The 22,751-nt window shown below is 40.9% G+C and overlaps 2 protein-coding genes across 3 annotated transcripts in view; one reads left to right on the top strand and one right to left on the bottom strand.

The window, feature by feature from the left end:
• stx8 (syntaxin 8) overlaps positions 1 to 9,507 on the bottom strand; it is a 50,272-nt gene extending 40,765 nt beyond the window's left edge. The window contains exons 1-4 of the mRNA XM_089005726.1: positions 9,404 to 9,507; positions 9,031 to 9,130; positions 8,854 to 8,948; positions 8,332 to 8,442 (exon numbers count right to left, since the gene is read on the bottom strand). Coding sequence (XP_088861852.1) covers positions 8,332 to 8,442; positions 8,854 to 8,948; positions 9,031 to 9,130; positions 9,404 to 9,420 — 323 coding nt within the window. The 5' untranslated portion in view covers positions 9,421 to 9,507. The remainder of the gene's footprint in view (positions 1 to 8,331; positions 8,443 to 8,853; positions 8,949 to 9,030; positions 9,131 to 9,403) is intronic.
• A 1,342-nt stretch (positions 9,508 to 10,849) lies between these two features.
• On the top strand, positions 10,850 to 22,661 carry LOC148892263 (TBC1 domain family member 24-like). 2 transcript variants are annotated; one of them, XM_089006833.1, is made up of 11 exons: positions 10,850 to 11,033; positions 11,204 to 11,376; positions 11,445 to 11,706; positions 12,557 to 12,670; positions 12,817 to 13,233; positions 13,314 to 13,400; positions 17,790 to 17,945; positions 18,431 to 18,494; positions 18,584 to 18,682; positions 18,849 to 19,113; positions 20,131 to 22,661. In XM_089006833.1, exons 1-11 carry the CDS (start codon positions 10,921 to 10,923, stop codon positions 20,313 to 20,315), a joined length of 1,935 nt encoding a protein of 644 aa, XP_088862959.1. In that variant the 5' UTR covers positions 10,850 to 10,920; the 3' UTR covers positions 20,316 to 22,661. The 2 variants fall into 2 exon arrangements, with proteins under 2 accessions (XP_088862959.1, XP_088862958.1); XM_089006832.1 differs by having other exon boundaries at positions 10,863 to 11,033; positions 13,314 to 13,553; positions 20,131 to 22,660.
• The last annotated feature ends 90 nt before the right edge of the window (positions 22,662 to 22,751 follow it).

Raw genomic sequence — 22,751 nt, 5'->3', positions numbered from 1 at the left:
CTCATTTACAATTGGTTGTGTAGAGTATGTGGGCGGGGAGGAAATCCCTCTTCCGAGTTGATGCTCCAGGACGACGCGATGTATAACAAAAAGTAATTATATGCAGTAATGGCTTACTGAGTACCTAAGGATATATGTGGTCGTACTACAGTAGCTATGAATTTATTTTCCGACTGTTAGAGAGTCTGTGTTTTATACTTCTTGTTCAATGTTCGACTTAAAGGACAACTGACGCCTTCAGACAAGTTGTGTGCATAATTTGTAAAATCACTTCAAATGACTTCTACTGAGCGTATTTTACAAAGATTCCACCGCATATAGCTATATTTTACATTTTAAGATTCGCGTTGAATATTCAGGAAGTCTTGTTTTTGAGTTGGTGACGATACCTACTGTGATGTCACAGTAGGTATTGTCACTGACCGAAAAAGCGACACACAATGCATTTTACAGTATAGTACTTTGTTTGGTCTGAAAACTTCGTGTTGATCCGTGTTGATGGCGAAATTAGAAGGAAAAAACATAAATAACGCAATGGTGAATAGTTGTGTGTTGCACCAACACTACTATTTAATACAAGCTGACACAAATTCCCAGCAGACAAATCAGCCCATTTCCAATGGAGCTTGGGCACCATCTTGTGCATTTTCTGCGACGCTACATTTCATCCAGATGCCTCAAAATGACATGGAATTATTTCTTTAATCGATTGCAAACATGTATGCTTCCCTCTTCAGAACTATTTGAATCATTTTCAAAACTGGATGAGTCACAAGAAAGCATCTTCTCTGAATCTGAAGCGATTGTTTTAATTCTCGAGCAAGGCAAGACGTCTTGGTGTGACGTCACGAACAAGAGGGCAGGACCTTCTGAAATTGGCCACTTCCGGTTTCATTTTGAAGTAGTTTTTGGATACTTTAAGTCATTTTTATTGGTGTTTTCCATTTGACTCAAAATATATCCTGCGTTTTGGGTATCTTAGATGCGCTAAAACGTTTTTCTGATGTGAGTTCAGAAAAAAAAAAATGGTGTCGGTTGTCCTTTAAAGGACAACCGACGCCTCCGGACAAGTTGTGTCCATAATTTGTAAAATCGCTTCAAATGACTTCTACTGGGCGTATTTTACAAGGATTCCACCACATATAGCTATATTTTACATTTTAAAACTTGCACTGAATAGGAAGTCTTGTTTTTGAATTGGTGACGAGTCCTGACGTCATGTCACGGAAGGAACACCCCGGACTGAGAAAGGACACACAATGCATTTTGCGGTACTTTGTTTGGTCTGAAACCTTCGTGTTGATGGCGAAATTAGAAGGAAAACACATAAATAACGCGATTGTGAATCGTGTGTTGCACCAAGACAACTATTTGATATTCGCTGACACAAATTCCCAGGAGAAAAATCAGCACATTCCTAACGGACTCTGGCGCCATCTTCTGCATTTTCTAGGACGCTACACATGAGTCAAAATGACCCGGAAGAAATTCTTTAATCTATTCCAAATATTTATGCTTTCCTCTTCAGAACTATTTGAATCATATTCATAACTGGATGCGTAACAAGAAAGCACCTTCTCCGAATCTTAAGCCATTGTTTTGATTCTCGAACAAGGCAAGAGGTCTTGGCGTGACGTCTCAAACTGGGGGCGGGACTTTCTGAAAATACCCAATTCGCAGCTCAATTTTTTGCAGATTTAGCACACTTTAAGTCATTTTTATTTGGATTGGATTTGCCTTTATTAGTCTCTCAGTGGAGAAATTTACATTTCACAGCAGCAAAGTTATGAAAGAAGATTGGTGTTTTACATTTGACTAAAAATATCAGCCTGCGTGTTTTGGGTATTTTAGATGCTATAAAACGTTTTTCTGATGTCATTTAGGAAACAAAAAAATGGTGTCGGTTGTCCTTTAAGCAAACATTCCACTTCCATTGGGCAGTGGGCAGGTCTGTTGATCTGTGATCTGTGATGGGGTCCCAGCCACCACGAGTCTCCCTGTCTAAGTGAGCGTTGTGGAGTGCAAAGTAGGGCACAGTGAGACACGTAGAACACTGTGGTTATCCACTGCATCCCGACCCATCCCCAGCCGTCTTGACTCTGTCTAGCCACCGGATTCAGATGGGCTGGGACGAGAGAGTGAGGCAGACGACATTGCACAACTCTCCTTCACTTAAATCAAACTCCCGCGCAAGTCATCTTCACCACATATTGAAGATGGTCATCTCTTGTCAAAGAGGACGAACACCATTCCATACAAAATATAACACCGAAGCAACTTATGAACAAATTCACCTTACGAACGACCGCCCAGAACGTATCTCGTTCGTAAATTGGGGAGCGTCTCTATTTATATCTTAAAAAACAAAAATAATGTGTTTTTATCTCATTTCATCTTTTGATGTAATTTGTACTGGTACGTAGGACGGTCCAGCATCAATTAACTTTGATACACATTGCATTGTGGCCATTGGGCCACTGTTTTTATCAGAGCCTGGTAAAAAAAAAAAAAAAAAAATGATGCCGCCCGAGTAAACAGCCATCAGGATGTGCTCTCACGAGCCTTGCTTTTGTTGTTGTTTTTTTTATGTTTTCTTTTTTCACTGTTGCCCGCGATTATAAAAAAAAAAGTGTAAGCGCAGAGCGCCGATCCGTATGTGGAACTGTCACGGCTTGGAATTGAAGCGGATTGACATGGGACAGGGGATGTGAGACAATCTCTTTTGTCAATGGATGCTACAGCTTCGTGCTTGCTTTCAACATTTAGCTTGTAGCGGACGTGCACATTTCACCATGACGTCCTTGATCCACTGGTGACAATGACGCTTTTCTGCTCTCCTGTTTCATCTAGAACTGCTTCATACAACAAAGAGGGTGCAAGAAGAGCTGAAGATTGAATGACTATGTCTTTGTGTTATCATCTCCTGTATTTTGTTTTTCTACTTCCTTTCCTTCCCCCTTCCTTCCATAACTTTGCTGCTGTGAAATATAAATTTCTCCACTGCCAGATTGATAAAGGCTAATCCAATCCAATCCTTTGAAAAGTATATGTCGGGAAAGTCATGTGGTCTCATTGTTTGGTATTGAGTATTTTTAGCAGAACAGAGTATTGCACAAATATTAAATAAGGATAAGGATATTGGAAGGATAAGTATAAGGATAAGTATTGATGCATCTGCAATAGAAACCAAACGTCCAGTCGACACTTGTAAGCATATCTTCATGGTCCCAACAGCGTAATGCACATTTATATGCTCAATAAAGTGTTATGATAGTCACATAAATAAATAAATACATACATAAATAGGGTGCAGGGTGCATCCAGCTATCAATCACAAAATCATGATATACATTTATTAATTTCGCTGTCAAAAATTAAAAAAAAAACATATCAAGTTGGTTGGTGCAGGCTCTGTGTGCATGTTAATCTGTCACAGGACCGCAGAATGCTCGGTAACACAGCGACAGCCCAGAGAGCAGCGCGCTGTACCGCATTGTGGTTTGAAAGCTATTCCTCTGCTGATTGCTTAAAGCTGTCGTTGGAAGTCTTGTGGTGACAGGTCACCGTGTGAGGCCGACTCCAGCCCAGTCTACTCAGATCAAGCCGCCAGCTGGTAAAGCTGGCGAGCCACATGCAAGCCCATGGACGTGGGGCGAGGAAATATTATGAGAAAACGGATGGTTTTATAATATTTTTTGAAATTGGTCGCGGGCCACACATGATGTTTATCACATTCCGTAATGCGATGATTATTTCAAGCTGCTTGTGATGTGGTCGGTAACCCAGTCGATGAGGTATTGGGTCTAACCTCTCTGACATGTTTGATTACTATGAGACTGTGTGCAGGCCCGCCATTCCTACCCTGCCCGGTGTGTGAAGATCCAATTAGCCAGTCAGCGGGAAGTTCGAAAGGCAGTCAGGCACATCTTTGGAGAGGAAGAGGCCGCCACCACTAAGACCTGAGCGCCCACCACCCAAATGAGTGACTTGGACAGTGGAGACTTAACTAATTACGATTATTTCCAGTGTGATCAAGCACAAAGGAAAGGTGAGTGAATAATTGAGGAAAGGTGGCTCCTCGGGCCAAGGGGGTGAAGCGAGACGCCACATCCTTCTTTTGCTCAGTCTGAAATGGAGATGCCTCGATTGTATTGTCTCAGAGATAGATTAAAGACACCTCAACATCCCCCCACCACTCTTTAAATTGGCTAATCGGCTAACACCTCAAAATCTCAGGAGAAAAAGGGTCTTAGATTAGCCAAGCGTGGTGATCACCCCCTCCTATCCCCCATCCCATGTTCTGTTCTCAAAGACCACACAGCGGGACTGGGTTCTTGCCACAAATTCCAAGACCCAGCATACATCACGATAAAATTCAATCTCACTGAGCAAACTGAAAAGTGCATAACCACATGATAAGAGGACACTTATTAGCGAGTGATTCTTCTTTTTTTATCTTGCACAGACTTTTTAAGTGATTAGGTGTGTGGTCTGTAAAAAGATAAGTCAGTGCCAAGCCCTGCAAAGGATCACAATGTCAAAAATTAAACCTTGACAGATTTCAGAGAAGGTCAAGTACAGGTTGAGGACTACCGGTATACTATATGATGTCCTGAATGGGCAATCTGTGTTGTCGCAGGAAGGAAGCCACTTCACAATGAGAGTGAGTGACCTATTTTGACACTTGCATGGCCATTAAAAATATGTTTGCTTCCCAAAACATTTGGATGTATTTATCATGGAAGTTTGTATACACAATATATTGATTTTGATTTTTTATTGCTGTCTACAGCCACTTACAGGCCCATCGGTGTTTGAGTCTTGGGTCAGATTAATTCATTTTGCATTAATTTCTGTTAAATTATTCAAATTACAGTAAAGTCTCGTTATATCGATATTCTCGAGAGTTAGAAAAATGTCGATATAACCGTACTGTCGATATATCCGTCCTGCGCCGAACTGCATTAACAAAAGCCGCCAAAAGAGGGGATCCAAGCGCCATATAAGAAACGGAGCTGGCCAAGAGCTTGCCATTTTGTGCCTCTTTTTTTTTGGGTGAGAGATGTTCCCCGAATGTTGCCTCAAAATGGCACATATAATTCTTTAATCGATTGCAAACATATATGCTTTCCTCTTCAGTGCTTTCCTCTACAGTGTATTTGAATCATATTCATAACTGGATGTGTAACAAGAAAGCATATTATCCGAATCTGAAGCCATTGTTTGGATTCACAAGCAATGCAAGACATCTTGGCGTGAAGTCATTTTTATTGGTGTTTTGCATTTAAATAAAAAGTGACATCGGTTGTCCTTTAATACACAGTATGGAATGTATGGTAATTTTCAAAATCATGCTTCAGCAGACAAAACAAGAAACATCGTTGCAAAAAACGATTGCATTCATATACAGTACAGTGGGCATGTACATAACACAACAGGGAAACTGCAACGTTTACATCTTACTGTATTATGTATGCAATTTAAAAAAGTAATCAATCTTCTTCTGCTTCCCATTTTTACCTTTTAACACAAACACTGCTACACACGAGCTATGGAAATGGCTCTGCTACATGGGAGCTGGTCACATAACAAACTCACGTGACCAAGTCACGTGACCAAGTCGACCAATGGCGAGGCCGATGGCGCGACCGATGGAGTGTATCGATATAAACATAGCAAAATGGCCGGCGGGAGATGAAAAAGAGCACCGCAGTAACCGGATTATCGTAAAAACCACAAATCGTACTAAACGGAACTAATTATACATAAAAAGACTAGAAATGTGCACGGGAAATGAAAATAGTGTCGTAATAAGCAGGATTATCAATATAAACGATATCGATATAACAAGACTTTACTGTATTTGACTAACTAGAAAAGAACAAATGTCACATAATGCATTTTTGTCCGAACTGTACGAGGAGTAACTCTAACTAAAAGAAAACAAAATTGTGTGATTAGCATTCATATTATTGGTGGCTTTTATCATCCAAACGAATGCAATGGCAAGCGACACTCACAAAGGACAAGAGGAAATTACCTACATGATATCATTTTCTCTTCCTGTAAACAAATATCACCTAGATAGCGTGAGATCATTTGGCTTTACATCAGGGGTGGCCAACTAGAGCCACAGTTTTTTTTACCGCGTTACTGAAAAGAGCCACAAATTTTCCAAGTTGGAATGAGTGCTTCAAAACGTTTTCTTCCTGACTATTTCAAGATGAGCAACTAGCACTTGCAAAGTTTACTCTCCTTTGGAAATTGTTTGGATGCAGTAAACTGAAGTCTTGCATAAGATTTGAAGCCTTAAAATGCTATATTGATGGCTAACTTCTGTAAACAGGCCTGGATTGTGCGTTCTGACAAATTTCCACAGGCCCGAAATGCAATTATTCCATGAGCTCAATCCACAAATTAAGACATGACAAATGTTGCCATGTCGATTTTGCTTGTCCATGCATGTTTTTGTTCCTGTTATGTTTATTATTTTGCTCTGTGGTGACTATCATGTAAAGCACTTTGTTACAGCTGCAGCTGTTGTGAAAGCGTGATATAAATTAGGGTGTATTGTATTGTATTGTAAAATGTTAAATAACTGCTGATCTGATACAGCCAATCAGATCTCTGTGAAGTGTAATTGCCATGCCTCAACGCAGTTATAGGTATAAATGGCCAATGAAAATTCACCAATTCACATTTACATTCAGGTCGTTTCAATTTTTGGGTGCGGGATTGGATTGGATTGAATTTGCCTTTATTCGTCTCGCAGTGGATATGTGACCAAGTGTGAAATGACAGAAAATCAATGATCTGAATTGAATGAATGACAAGCGGAAGGGGTTTCCCTCCAAATGATTGCACAGTGAGGGGTGCCGGGACACGGGTCAAACCCGAGTTCACACTGTGCACAGATTTGCAGAAAGTTAGTGACCAGTGACAACATCATCAAAGGCCAGCTCAGACCTTTTGACCCCTCTGGTCAAGGACATGGGCCAGATAATTGAGGTTTCATTATTTTTAATTGGACAGCCAACCAGGATTTTTTTCAGCACAAAATATTATCTTCCAATAGGTAGTCAAATACAGTGATACCTCGGTTTACGAACCCCTTGGCTTACGAACTTTTCGGTTTACGAATGTTATATTTATGACAATTTTACCTTGGCATACGAACTTTACCTTGGCATACAAACTTTTTTCATACACGGAGCTGCCTCAATGAGTGATGTGTCGTTCGCGAACATGCCTGTTCTAACAACAAAATGGCAGCCGACTGTTTTTGTCCTCTTTTCCCCACCCCCCAGTTAAAGCCACGTGATTGGTCAAGAACGCAGCAGTGAGGGGGGTTAAACATTAAAGAGACAGGCAGACGACAGTGAGAGTTTCAACTTTGATAGTTCAAAGACAGAGTGTAGACTGCAAGGTTAAAATATCCCATCAATCAGGCTCCACAAACAACCCGCACAAGCCATCTGTACACTTGATCCAAAAGGCTATCAACCCAGCTAAACATGACACAATTGATGAGGAACGAGATACAATTATCACAGAGAAAGCACCTACAAGGGATCATTCCTCAAAATGGTGAAAGAAGAAGGTTACATTCCTTATCAAGTGTTTAATGCTGATGAAACCGGCCACTCCATTCCATCAAGCCATCAATGACCATCACAAAAGTAAATAAAACGACTTTATTATACAGTACAGTTTAAATTTTAAATACCATAGCACATTTATTATACATAAAATAATGTATATTTTGTGTAGTTTCAAGGCTTACAAAATTAGAAAGTAGAAAATTGTGTTTTATGGGGACCTGGAAACTGATTATTCTCAATTTAATGGTTTCCTATGGGAAATTAATTTTTGGGGTACACACTTCGCCTTACATACTCTGTCTGGGAACCAATTAAGTTCGTAAGCCAATGTATCACTGTAGTCATGTTTTCAGATTGTGGGGAAAAAAACGTGTTTGTGGAGTAAAGTAGCAAGTATTTTTTGTACGGTACATTCTGTCTTTAGTTGGACCAATCTTGTGAAGGAATACTATATTCATTTTTTTAATGACCCAAATCCAGGATGACTGACGGACACCCAAAATTGATTAAAAAAAGGCTTGCATGAAGGCATACGTCATGAAAGAAAAACATACCGGAAATCTGCAGTTGAAATGTCAAATGTTGCCTTTCAGTAATGAAAAACAATCGCTGTATATGTACGTATATATACATACATACATACAAACATATATCCGATTTGTGTGGTTTTTTTTTTACTTAATCAAAACATTACCAGATCAATAGTAATGTTAAAAACAGCTGTATTTACCTGAATGTAGCTGGTTCTGTGATATCGCCTTTAAAAGTGGCATTGAGCTGCTTCTCTCGGGTCAGGAGGTCATCAATAAGATTCTGCCGCCTGTCTGCTTCCGACTGCATTCTTATGACATCAAATTAAGAAGGGTTTGCCAGTTAAATGTTTTTCCTTTATACATGCAAACTTTTTGGCCTTGAAGGTGTATGTGGTGTCTATGTATTTGAGAAATATTCGAAGGACCACTGAACTACTAAAATGTAATTGCTGTTGTCTTGTTTGTTCTGTTAAATCGGTGTAAATGTAGAAATATCAATGCGTTACTTTTTTTTTCTGGAAGTCGACAGTGTAAAAGAAATCTAATAGAGGCATTAAAAGTGAATTCGGCGCCATTTGGATGTGACATTAAATACTTTAGATTCAGTGGCAAATTCAGTCTTTTCAAATAAATCTGCTGCCCTCTATTGCCCAACTTGTGTTACTCCAAACATCGAAGCCAGTCGGCTTGTCTTATGATTTTAATTTGAGAAAGGATACATACGCCGTGACGAAGAAGCCCTCAGCAAGCTGTCTTTAAGACGGGCAATACTTTGTTTGAGCTTCTGAAGAGATGCTCGAAGTGTCATATTTATCTAAAGACAAACGAAAAGTGAGATGATAGGGGAGAATTTGTAAAGTACAGCATCGTCATTGACAATGTCAACATTTTATCACCTTGGCTGGGTTGCCCCCAGTTTTTTGCTCTCTATTGCGTTCATGGATGTTTTCAGCAATTTCTTGTGCCAACCGACAAGTGGCATCATAATCCTGCAGCCTACAGAAAAAAAGAAGACAACATAAACGTCGGAGTTGGGCCATTAAATACCTTTAATGTGTTTTAAATGGATGGAACTTAAAACTAAGTGGTTTACTAACGCATAAACGAACCATATACATGTATTGTATATAAATTCACATACATCAATTTGGAATGGGAAAACTCCACAAGGGAAGCCAACAAAAACGAGCTAGCTAACTCACCATTACGTCACTGAATTTAAACAATTCCTGAAAATGATATCAATAAACAAATTAAGTCATTGTTTACCATGTATCCTGAGACATTTTTGGGGTGAAAAACAGGTTAGGATATGGTAATCAAAACTGCTGGAATAATCCGGTCGTGAAATATTTCCTGTTTTTGTGTGTGACGTCATAACAATACTCGATGAGGGACAAACTTCTTTATACGTCTCTGTAAGCTCTCAGTCGTACAGGAGTGGTCCATCGATGAGGTTTCTTCAGCCGTCATCTGTACTTTTTGTACAGATGACGGCTGAAGAAACCTTCTCATCGAAACTTCTTTATACATTATGTGTTCGGTATTTGAAAAAAATAGAAATATAAACAAATCTGTATAATACTCGCAACACCGATAAAAGAAACACATTATATATTTTAATTTGTTGTCTTGAAAATATGTTTTTTAAAGTGTGCGATGATTTGAAGTACATATTTATTATCTCAATTTTGGGATTACCCAATGCTGTGTTGCTATTCTCCCTCTCTCTGGTGATTTGGTTCGTTTGGACATTTTCATTTTTTTAAGCAATGGCTGTTGTTATAGATGATATGTTTTGGAGTTTTGAATTTGAACTTAAAAAATCAGGTTGTTAACATTTTATATTGGACTTTTAAAGTTAAATTAGAGTATGTATGTATGTATGTATGTATGTATGTATGTATGTATGTATGTATGTATGTATGTATGTATGTATGTATGTATGTATGTATGTATGTATGTATGTATGTATGTATGTTATTCAAGTATAAAATAGTTTCAATGCTCTTGCATTTATACAATGTTATCACTATCTGTCATACATATGAACCATAATTTATTGATACAATCTGCTTTCAGTAAAATTATATGTGAATACAAAAAAAATATGTGCTGTTAGATGATTTGTTTTTCACCATCAGCGTAGGAACCCACATGTGAGATAGGTACTTGTAGAGGTTGAATGTGTCATAGCCAAACAGTGGTTGTGTTTTGATCAAAACACACACCTGTTGTGTGGAATAATAGCTTTTTGAAGACTTCTTGGAATAGTCCAAGTTGGCATTTTGATTCAGGACTTACTTGTTCAGGGAAGGAGCAGTAGCAAATCAAAATGGTCTACATATCTATGTAAATGTACTTTATGGAAAACCATCAAAATTTGTTCCACAATTTGCAACATCTCTAAATCAGGGTTACTTGATGTACACTTTCCAAGAGTATTACAAAACTTAAATTGCATTTATGTGGATATATATAATTTGCATTTCAGTCAAGATAATATGAACACTGTGGTTTCTGTCTTGAATGTTAAATTCCTTCCTCCGACAAAGAGAAACTTGATGTTGCCAGATTTGAAGCAGAAAAATCGGTGGACGTTTTACGGCCCAAAGCATGAAGTCACCACAAACAAGCCTTGCCCCTATGACTCCCGACATGCAGGCTTATAAAAGGACCTGCATCCACAAACGTGCAGCACATCCTACCTGTCAAGTTGAATTTCCGAGAAGACAAGCTTGCTGGATTTCTTCAGCCGTGGAAGCATCAAATCCGACCTTAGCACAATGACGGGAGGCAGAAGCAGGCAAAGATCTCACTCTTATTACAATGCAGAGGACTGCAAGACTTATGGAGTACAGACACAGACCAAAGAGACCTGTCAGAGACCTCGTTCAAGGTAGGAGTTCTATTCTGGAGTCATTATGACAATTGCTGGGTTTGTTGCCGCATCTGACTTCAAACTATAGAGGGATGAGCAACTAGAAGGTGGTCCACATTGGCTGAACAGCTTCCAACCAAGACCCTAAAAACAAAACAGATTATCTAATACGTGATCATGCTTTCCAGGTCTTTTTACAGTTATGAAACATCAGAACACGAGTCCGACAATGATTTGGGGCATCTACCCATGTCCATTCAACGAAAACAAAAATTGACCACTCCACCCCAGGATCCTGTGATTAAAAATGAAAAGTCCAAATCCAAAGTGAACAAGCTCTCACTGTCAAGAGAGCTGAACGGTAAGTGCATTATGGAGGTTACTACAGAATTTCACAACCTTCATTAAATGCTGCTTTCATGTGTTCAGGTAGCAGAGGTAATCTTAAATGTGTGTCCATGATTACCATCTCTGAATCGGACAATTGGGAAATTTGCTCCAGCTCTGGCATGAAATACGGCCAGTTTGTGGACTGGGAGAAGATCGATCCGGAAGCGTCAGAACGATATCAAAAGATATTGGAGAGTGAGCACCAGCTGCTGAAAACAATGGGAAGAGAAGGATTCTGGGCTATGCCTCATACATTGAGGGCAAAGGCTTACTATCACATCATCCACGGCATCCATTCCAGGTTTTCAGTACTCAGTTCATGAAAGGAAAGCTAACATACACTGTTGTGGTAGTGCCAAGTATTTTAGGCTCATACTAATGTGTTCTGGCAATCCACAAATATCATCCAAATACTGTATGCCGCAAAAATGACTACAGTAATCCCTCGTTTTTGCAGTAAATGGGGACCAGAACACTCCCAAGGTTCATTATGAACTGCGTTGTCAACAGTACATACATTTTGTTGTTTGCCGCACACTATTGCTTGTTCAACATTGAACATTTTAGAAAATGTTACTTACACACCAGAAAGCATGGATGTGTATAGAGTAATCCCTTGTTTTTCGTAATAAATGGGGACCAGGACGACCCGTGACAGATGAAAATCTGCGAGGTACAGTTATATAATTATAACACAAATGGGGGGCTGAGAAGATGCACAGAAAAGCCACATTGCTGTAAACCACGGGATATCGTGCAAAACCACTGAGTCATTCAGCATTTTTTTTTTATTCTGAAGGGTTTTCAACCCTGAAAAAAAATCTGTCTCACGGCACAGCGACAGACAACTATGGTTATCACAAAACTGAAGAGAGAATGATCGAACAAAGTGAACATTAAATGTAACGCAAATCCATACCAAGGTGGAAACCCCATTGCCCCATTGAAACTGTTACATTCCATTTTAATATTGATAATATTCATCCATCCATTTCCTATCCGGTTAGAGACAACATAGCTTGTTATTGTCACAAACAGACTGGATCGTTTTGAAAAAATACACAGATCCATGTCATTATACTGTACTTAACTAATGCAGGTTTCAATTACAGAACCTAAACTGACACTGGATACTGTTCACTCTGCTGTAGGTGCGTCAGTCCAGAAAGAGACGTGTACTACGAACTTAGCAAGAAGCTCTTTGGAGAACAAAAGCTCAGCACCCACCCAGTTCCAGAGTACATGGAAGCAGGAGAGATACCAAGGTACAATTCGACTACAGCTACTACATTCTTGTTATATTTGTGGAGAGCACTACATTTTTGAACGTTTTCACAAATCAAGAAACATATTTCCGTGATGGATGACATTGCATTGAAAATGATCATTGTGATCCTTGATCTTTTCATAGGCACTGCCTTAATAAAGCAGGTCTCAATTCAGTAAAGAAGATTCTCCTCTGTCTGGGGAAGTACTTCCCAGAAATGAACTTTTGCCCCATCCTCCCAGCTTTGGTGTCGCTCATTTTACACTTCAGCCAGGACGAAGCGGAATGTTTCTACAGCGTTTCCAGACTAATTTGCTACAACGACCCAAATAAGCGTTACATTGACCAGACTTTCCTCACATACCGAGCCTCGTGCATGACCTTTGGAGACCTTGCAAATAGATGTTGCCGGGGGATTCGGAAGTTGATAGCGAGCTCACATCAGAACCTTTTTGAGTTTTACTCCGACTGGATCATGTGGATCTTTGCTGATCTTCCATTCACGTATGCCATTAGAGTGTTGGATGTCTATCTCCTAGAAGGCTACAAGGTTCTTTACAGGTTTGCATTGATGTTTTATTTTTTCGCGTTTAAACCTCCTCAAAACCTTAGAAAAACAACAAAATCTATATTTTTCCTAGGGTGGCACTGGCTTTGCTGAGCCTCTACAAAGTGTCCGTGTCATCCAGAGTTGCAGATGTGGAAGATTTCCGGACAGACATGAAAAGGTTTGTGCAGAACGTGGCTCGCCACTGCACGGCTGAGAATCTTTTGGAAAGAGCCTTCCTGGTTCCGATTGCCACAAGGAGAGAACTTAACCTCCTCTTCAAAGCTAACAATGTCTCCCTCATGCAAAAAGGGGTCAGCATCCATCAGAAGAGGTGAGGCAGCGAGAACAATTTTGCATTTTCTGTATGAGAAAATAGTTAGCGATCACCAATTTTTTTTACCATTATATAACTACATATTACAATCAATGAAAAGGTTTCTTCAGCCATCCTCTGTACTTCTTTGAAGGTGTCGGACGTTTCGCTTCTTATCCAAGAAACTTCATCAGCAAACTAAAGTCTTACTGGTAGATTAGGCCCTATATATATAGCATAGTGAGGAGTTTTCGGGTCTTAACATCCGTGGTCTGGATCTCTTCCTTTGGCCACCTTATTATTCCTGCAGGGTATCTGATCACTGGCAGGGCATAGCTGTTTATTGCCATTGTTCTTGCCATTTGAGCTGGCTTCTTCTGTGTGGATCAGGGAGTCTATGTCCCTTTCGCTCTTAGCATACAGCTTTATGTCATCCATGTAGAGGAGGTGACTGATCTTAGCTCCATTTCTGAGGCGGTATCCATAGCCTGTCTTGACGATTATCTGGCTGAGGGGGTTCAGTCCTATGCAGAACAGCAGCGGGGAGAGTGCATCACCTTGGTATATGCCACATTTGATGGACACTTGCGTTAGTGGCTTGCCGTTGGCTTCAAGTGTGGTTTTCTACATCCTCATCGAGTTTGCAACGAAGGCTCTCAGGGTCCTGTTGACCTTATACAACTCCAAGCATTCAGTGATCCATGTGTGTGGCATCGAGTCATATGCTTTCTTGTAATGAATCCAGGCTGTGCACAGGTTGGTATGTCGGGACCTGCAGTCTTGTCCGAGTGTTCTGTCAACCAGCAGCTGATGTTTGGCACCTCTAGTATGTCTACTAATGCCTTTCTGTGCTTTGCTCATGTATTGATCCATGTGTCCACTTATCTTAGCCGCAATGATGCCTGACATGAGCTTCCATGTTGTGGAGAGACAGGTTATTGGCCGATAGTTGGAAGGAACTGCACCCTTTGCGGAATCCTTCATGATCAGGATTGTTCGCCCTTCGGTTAGCCATCCTGGGTGAGTCCCATACATCAGCAACTGGTTCATTTGTGCTGCTAGGCGCTCGTAGAGAGCTGTGAGTTTCTTTAGCCAGTAGGTGTGTGCCATCCAGTTTTTCATACCTGAGACTCTTTCTTGTATATCTGCCGCTGTGATGGTAACTGGGTTCTGTTCAGGGAGGTTGCTGTGCTCCTCTTTCAGAGTCACCAGCCATTGTGCACTGCTGTTATGTGCGACCTTCTTCTCCCATATGCCTTTCCAGTATCGTTCAGTTTCCAGCCTTGGAGGGTCTGCTCTGCTGTTAGAACCCTGCCACTGAGCGTACATTTTCGCAGGTTGTGTTGCGAACAGCCTGTTTATTCTTCTGGCCTCATTCTCTTTCGTGTACCTCTTTAGGCGACTGGACAAGGCCTGGAGCCTTTGTTTGGCAGTTTCGAGTGCGTGCTTCAGGTATGGTTATCTGCATTTACCTCTTGGGTATTGGCCTTTTATTCACACCTCTCTGGGTCTCCATCTTTCCGAGCCGCCTTGATCTTAGCCTCCAACCGTCTTTTCCATGGTGGGTAATGAATCTCGTGGCTCTCATGATTGCTCTTGTAGCCAAGCATCTCTAGGATCACTGATGCTGAGGCGTATATCAGCTCATTGGTTTCCGTGATCGTTCCGGTCGGGATCGTTCTCAGTGCTGCATTCACAGTTTCCATGAGACTTTCAGGTGGTACTTCACAGAGCCATTGTAATCGGTTTCTTAGTTGCCCAGTTTTCATTCTTGCCATGATCTTATCTCTCAGGTCAGTTGCTGCCTCACTCAGCATTTCATTCATTGGGGCTGGCCTCCCAATCTCATCATTCATTGGGGCTTGCCTCCCAATCTCTGGTTGAACCTCTTCCTCTGATGTGGCAGCCTGGGGACCTTCGCCTCGGAATTTGTGTTGTACCTCATCAATCTCAAGTTGTGATAGCAATTGCCGTTTGTGGATATTGGAACACTGAGTTGTTTCGTGGTCACAGCTATGATAGGTCCCTACTCTCAGGAATGTAGGAACAATCAGTGGGGCCACAGGGAGTGGTCCTCTGCTCCCCCAACCTGAGAGTAGGGACCTGTCATAGCTGTGTCTGGCGCCGCCATGTCTGGACATTAGGGATATATAAATAGGGCCGACACGACCAGTCAGACTTTAGTTCGCTGACGAAGCCTCTTGGATAGGAGGCGAAACGTCCGAAACCTTCAAATTTGTACAGATGACGGTTGAAAAAACCTTCTCATCGATGGACCACTCCTGTATGACTGAGAGCTTACACAGACGAACATTCAGTGGAGTTGCAGGGAGTAGTCCTATGCACTATGTAAGACTTTAGTTTGCTGACGAAGTTTCTTGGATAAGAAGCGAAATGTCCGACACCTTCAAAAAAGTACAGATGACGGGTGAAGAAACCTTTTCATTGATGGATCACTCCTGTACGACTGAGAGCATACACAGACGTACACATTACAATGTACTTTGAATACAGACGCTCCCCAGGTTACCAGCATTCGAGTTATGACAAGCGGTACATACAAACATATGGTACATACAAAATGCTGGAAGTTAGATTTTGTATTGCGCGCCTTTTTTCGGCCGAGCTCGCTGCTTACTGTGTTTTGCGTGCACGCACACAAAAAAAAAAATTGGAGGTTTCAAGGGCTGGATATTTACGTGACAGACACCAAGCCTAACCAATCAGCGCTTGGCGATGCTGAATGTTGCCAACAAGTTCCCAGGCCGATGCACTGAGCTCGCTGAAAATTGTCTGCGTAGAGTATTTGGGCGGGAAGGAAATCCCTCTTCCCAGTTGACGCTCCAGGCACACACGATGCATAACAAAAACTGACGGTGGCACGTAATAGCTGAATTACAGCAGCTTCAGTAATGGCTTACAGAATATGTCGTCGTACGACAGTAGGTGTGAATTTATTTTACGACTATTAAAGTGTCTGTGTTTTATACTTCCCTGTTCAGTGTTTAACTTAAAGGACAACCGACGCCTACGGTCAAGTTGTGTCCATAATTTGTAAAATCACTTCAAATGACTTCTACTGAGCGTATTTTACAAAGATTCCACCGCATATAGCTATATTTTACGTTTTAAGACTTGTGCTGAATATTCAGGAAGTCTTGTTTTCGAGTTGGTGACGATTCCAGACGTGACGTTGCGCCTGGAACGCCCATGACCGAGAAAGCGACACACAATGCATTTTGGGTACTTTGTTTGGTCTGAAAACATCGTGTTGATCCATGTTGATGGCAAAATTAGAAGTAAAACATCAATAACGCGATGGTGAATCGTTGTGTGTTGCACCAAGACAACTACATATTTGATACGAGTTGACACAAATTCCCAGCAGACAAATCAGCCCATTTCCAACGGAGCTCAGGCACCATCTTGTGCATTTTCCGGGACACTACATTGCAAACCTGACTGCTCAATTGATACAGAAGTACTTCTTTAATCGATTGCAAACATTTATGCGTTCCTCTTCAGAACTATTTGAATCATATTCATAACTGGATACGTAACAAGAAAGCATCTTCTCCAAATCTGAAGCCATTGTTTTGATTTTAGAGCAAGGCAAGACGTCCTGGCGTGACGTCATGAACAATGGGGCGGGACCTTCTGAAACTCGCCATTTTCGGGGTCATTTTGAAGTAGTTTTGGGACACTTTAACTAATTTTTATTGTTGTTTTGCATTTGACTAAATATCAGCCTGCGTGTTTTGGGTATTTTAGATGCTATAAAACGTTTTTTTGATGTCAGTTAGGAAACAAAAAAACTGTTGTTGTACTTTAAACATACTGTAACGTCTGGTGCTTGTGAGTTGCATGTTTTGGGGCTAGGCTAGTCGGGGGAGCATGACGTCACGGAGAGAAGGGAGGACGCGACAACGAGTAGTCCGCGAGAGAGCCTGAGTAAAAAGCTTGAGCGTGAGTTGGGGCGGAACAACAACTCCGGTATGATTGTGCTAACTGCCGCTGTGCTCACTGACCAGCTGTGCCAGTGACTCTGCGGATCCTTTATCACGCCGAGGGGCATTACAATACCTTCCATACAAAATATAGCACTGAAGCAATTTACGAACAAATTCGGTTTACGAACACCCGCTCGGAACGTATCTCGTTTGTAAGGTGGGGCACATCTATAACAACATATAACTATGTCCTTAATATAGTGGTTCCTCAATGTCATGGTCCACTTGTATTTTCATCCTATAGGCAGTCGGTGGATACAGTGGACTTTAACAACTTTAGCTCCAGTGTTGTGACAGGAACAGAGATGAGAGTGGTCTGGGCCTGGATACCGGAACGCTTTGCCCTTTTCAGTCCCATTAAGCTGTTCAGTACAACAGAACACGGAGAAAGTCTCACCTCGTAAGTTGACACTTTACTGCATTGTATGCATCTGAAATTTGGGAGCTGTCCACTCAAATTCCTTTTTAACTTTCAATAGGATAATGAGTGATGAGCATCCAGTTCCGGGTTTACCTTGCTTTTCACCCAGTCCGTTTAGACAGGCTCTTGCTTACCTGCAACCCAAATGAGCACATACAATACAGTCTTCCATTGCTATAACACATTTCATCTATCACTGCTTTGCTATTTCCGAGATTTTATTTAGTGGTGTTTTTTTTTACATTGCATTGTGTTCAACATCCTGATTGGCTAATGGACTGTAGACTAATGCCAACAGTCCCCATGCCTCATTGTTATACAGCTTGCTAATTTTTCTCCATAACAAAATCTACAAATGTTTTGCAGAACAATAATAATTACCGCCCACTCCCTCAAAAAAAGGCTAGGAGCAATACAATATTTCGTTGATCATTCATTCATGCTGACCTATTTCTTTCATGAAGATTCTATTATCACATGGAGGGCCACGAACCTGCAGTGTTGATCATCAAAACAGTGGATGAAGAGGTACGTGATATTGTTCACCTAATTACAGTGACTGGACATTACGGAGAAGACACATTCAGTATTGAATTAAGTCGTTTTCTATTTCATAGGTCTTTGGAGCCTTTATTTCATCAGATATGGCAGAGAGGCACAATTATGACACAGATAAAGCCACATTTTTTGGAACATGTGAATGTTTTGTTTTCACGGTGAGCCATCATGCATTGCATACAATTCAATACAATATATCCTCATTTATATACCACTTTCAGAACTGCAGCTGTAACAAAGTGCTTTACAAAAAATTAACATAAAGCATGTTGCATGACAATTGGTCATGGCCACTAACGTCAAGAAATATGATTGCTCTTTCAGCTTCGTCCTAGCATGGAGCGCTACCAACGAGCCATGGTCAACATCATGACCAGGAAAGTCTCTCCTCAGCAGGCTCAGTTCAGCTCCCAAACCGCCTCCAACACAACTCTGACATGTCCGGCTGGAACGCCACAAGATCCTAGCTACTTGACTATACCCTTCACTGCCCCCTCACAGGAAACATTTACTTCCAAGGAGCCAAAGAGATCCAAGGAACAAGAAGCTTCCAAGTTCATTGCCGGCAGTGATGATCGTTTCATTATTGGTAGGTCATGCGCATACTGTAAGGTCATATAAATGTATTGTGGATGCTTCAACCTTGAAATTTGTCTTATCGGGGTAAACTTAAACCTTTCAGCGACGGTGGACAGGCTAAAAAATAGTGTCGCAAATGCCCATTTTTATGAGTTTTATATATATATATATATATATATATATATATATATATATATATATATATATATATATATATATATATATACAGTAAAGTCTCGTTATATCGATATCGGATATATCGATAGTTTAATCGATATTTTTCGGACTCCCGAGAATATCGATATAACGAGACTTTACTGTATATATTTGTCATAATTGAAATTGGGTTCCCACGGATAAATCCTTTAGACACCTGGTCCCCACCATGTGGTAAAAACCTGTGTTTGTGTGTGTTTGTGTGTGTGTGTGCGTGCGTGTGCGCGCGTGCGTGCGTGTGCGTGTGTATGTGTGTGTGTGTGTGTGTGTGTGTGTGTGTGTGTGTGTGTGTGTGTGTGTGTGTGTGTGTGTGTGTGTGTGTGTGTGTGTGTGTGTGTGTGTGTGTGTGTGTGTGTGTGTGTACGTGCGTGTGCCTGTGCATGCGCTTGACCAAAAAACTCTAAAAACTGAAACTTTCATATTTTAATTACTCCGGCGTTGAGTGAACGCTGGCACATCTGGCGGCCGCTGCTCATCTGCGGAAAACTTACCTTGTGACTGTAAAGTGTTCTTGAGAGTTTTGAAAAGCGCTTATAAATGAAATGTATTATTATTATTGACTTAGCCAATTGCAAATATTCACTGTCTTACCTTCCAAAAAGTGATAGATTATTCTATTTGGTAAATGAAAAGAAAACTTCAGAGATTCAACAGCAATCTTCTGGGGAAGGTTGTGTGTTCTTAATATCTACAAAAAAGGAGCTACTGTACTTTGGTGTTAATTTTTTTAAAACCAGGTTCCGACATTCCAGACTCATTACTTTGACGTACATAACGCATAAGGTGTCAACTTCACTATGCCTTCTTTCAGGTGGGAACGGAGGACACGCGCTCTGCTTTCAACAAAACCTCGAGGGAGGCTACACAGAGCCTTGTGACACATTCAAGAGCCCGCCACTTTGTAAAAGACTTTTTAAAATCCAGTCAATGGAAGTGTGGGGAATCCAGAACTCAATTTGCTTTTCTCAGCCTTTTTCTTCCCAACAAAATATATAGTTCTATGTTGTCACCCACATTGCCTTTTGTTTTAATGCTTTTTATTATATATACCGTGGGGTATTGGTGAAACTGATTTTACTGTAACTTTATAATATCATAACATGGCCTTTTGGGAACGTACAAACCTACACATAACAGACTGTGGTGCAGTGGTCAGCTGGTCAGCTGCTATCCATGGAATATACTACATAGAGGTGAGGTTTACGAACCCCTTGGCTTACGAACTTTTCGGTTTACGAACCTTAAATTTATGAAAATGTAACCTTGACATACGAACTATTTCTTGGGATACACACGGAGCGCCCCAATGAGTGATGTGTCGTTCGCGAACGAGCCCGTTCTTCTAACAAGAAAATGGCAGCTGACTTGATTTTGTCCTCTATTCCTCGCCCCCAGTCTTTGGTTAAAGCCATGTGATTGGTCAAGAACGCAGCAGTGAGGGGGGGAGATTTACAGAAACACAGAGCTGCAAACATTAACTAGATAGACACAGAGAGAAAGAGTGAGGCCGTTCTCCAAACAAGAAAATGGCAGCCGACTTGTTTTCGTCCTCTATTACCCGCCCCCAGTCTTCAGTTAAAGCCACGTGATTGGTCAAGAATGCAGCAGTGAGGGCGGGGTGGGGTGTGGGGGGCTTCCAGAAACACAGAGCTGCAAACATTAAATAGATAGACAGGGAGAGAGTGAGGCCGTTCTCCAAACAAGAAAATGGCAGCCGACTTGTTTTCGTCCTCTATTCCCCGCCCCCAGTCTTGAGTTAAAGCCACGTGATTGGTCAAGAACGCAGCAGTGAGGGGGCGGGGGGATTAAACATGAAAAAGATATAGGCAGATGACAGAGAGAGAGAGAGTGAGAAAATGGATAGAAAACAGTGAAATTCGGACTCGTTTCAATTTTGATAGTTCAAAGGCAGAGTGTAGACATCAAGGTTAAAATATCCCATCAATCAGGCTCCACAAATAACCCACACAAGTACACTTCATGCAAAAAGCTATCAACGCAGCTAAATAGAACAGAATTGATGAGGAACTAGGTAAAATTATCGCAGAGAATGCACCGACAAGGGATCATTCCTCAAAATGGTGAAACAAGAAGGCTACGTTCCTCATCAAGTGTTTAATGCTGATGAAACCGGCCACTCCATTCCATCAAGCCATCAACGACCATCACAAATGTAAATAAAATGACTTTATTATACAGTGAAGTGTATTTCTTTCATTACAATACAATAGCATATTTATTATACATAAAATAAAGTATATTTTGTGTAGTTATAAGGCTTATTTAGGAGAATATCAGGTTTTATGGGGACCTCGGAACGGATTATTCTCATTTTAATGGTTTTCAATGGGAGATAAATTTTTGGTATACACACTTTTTGCCTTACACCCTCCGTCACACCGACAGCACACCTCACAACTGTCTTACAGTCATGATACATGTCTCGCACCGCTCTAGCAAGTTAAGTTCATAAGCCAAGGTATCACTGTATAGGTTTCGACTGTGGTTGTAAATGTACTCTCCAGTTGGCCATCCATGACTGATGTAAAACACACCAGGATTGAATTTGTTTGCCACTGTTTAAACTGATTGCTTTCTTGTTTTCCATGAGAAATTTTAAATTCAAAATTGTCACCATCCTCCCAACTATTTTCGAATATTATCCGCACAAGGGTCTCCACCGTACTGGAGCACATTCTAGCTGTCATAATCACACCTTGGGAAAATTTAGAGTGTTCCATGAACCTGCTATGCATATTTTAGGAAAGTGGAGGATCCAGAGAGACCATGCAGCCATAGGCAGCGCGAGTCCACCATTCCGCATTATTATTATTATTATTATTATTATTATTATTATTATTATTATTATTATTAGTATTATTTTCATTTGGGCTTTTCCCTTCAAGGGGTCGCCACAGCAAATCAGTGTCCTCCATCTTTAGAGGTTTGAGCCGCATGTTTGTTTTGGCCAAGGTTTTACGTCGGATGCCCTTCCTGACACAACACTGTATTTATTCGGGCTTGGGACCAACACAAGAAGACATATGTCCCTTTGTGGCTACAGAACAAGCAACTCGCTCAGCAAAAGGCTCCCGAACCCAAAATGGTAATCGGCACAGCAACATTCAAAAATGCAAGAACTATACTCACCATTTGATGACAATGCTCTGATCTTACCGTGAAATGGGCATCTCTTTCCTTACATTACATCACAAACAGAACTTCAGTCCTTTAAGACGCTTAATCTTCCAGTCAGTATTTGAGAATGTGAAATGCACATACGGTAGTGGGGACTATTTTGTCCACTAGGTGGCAACAAAACCTTACATGGCACAAGTGGAAATTGTTATTATTATTATTATTATTATTATTATTATTATTATTATAAAAGCTTGGCCAAAACAAAAATGCGAATCAAACCTCTGAAGATGG

The sequence above is a fragment of the Hippocampus bargibanti genome, linkage group LG10 (genome assembly GCF_051943395.1).
Source record: "Hippocampus bargibanti isolate YZ-2025 linkage group LG10, ASM5194339v1, whole genome shotgun sequence".
Lineage (NCBI taxonomy): Eukaryota > Metazoa > Chordata > Actinopteri > Syngnathiformes > Syngnathidae > Hippocampus > Hippocampus bargibanti.
This window is presented reverse-complemented; position numbering and strand designations above follow the sequence as displayed.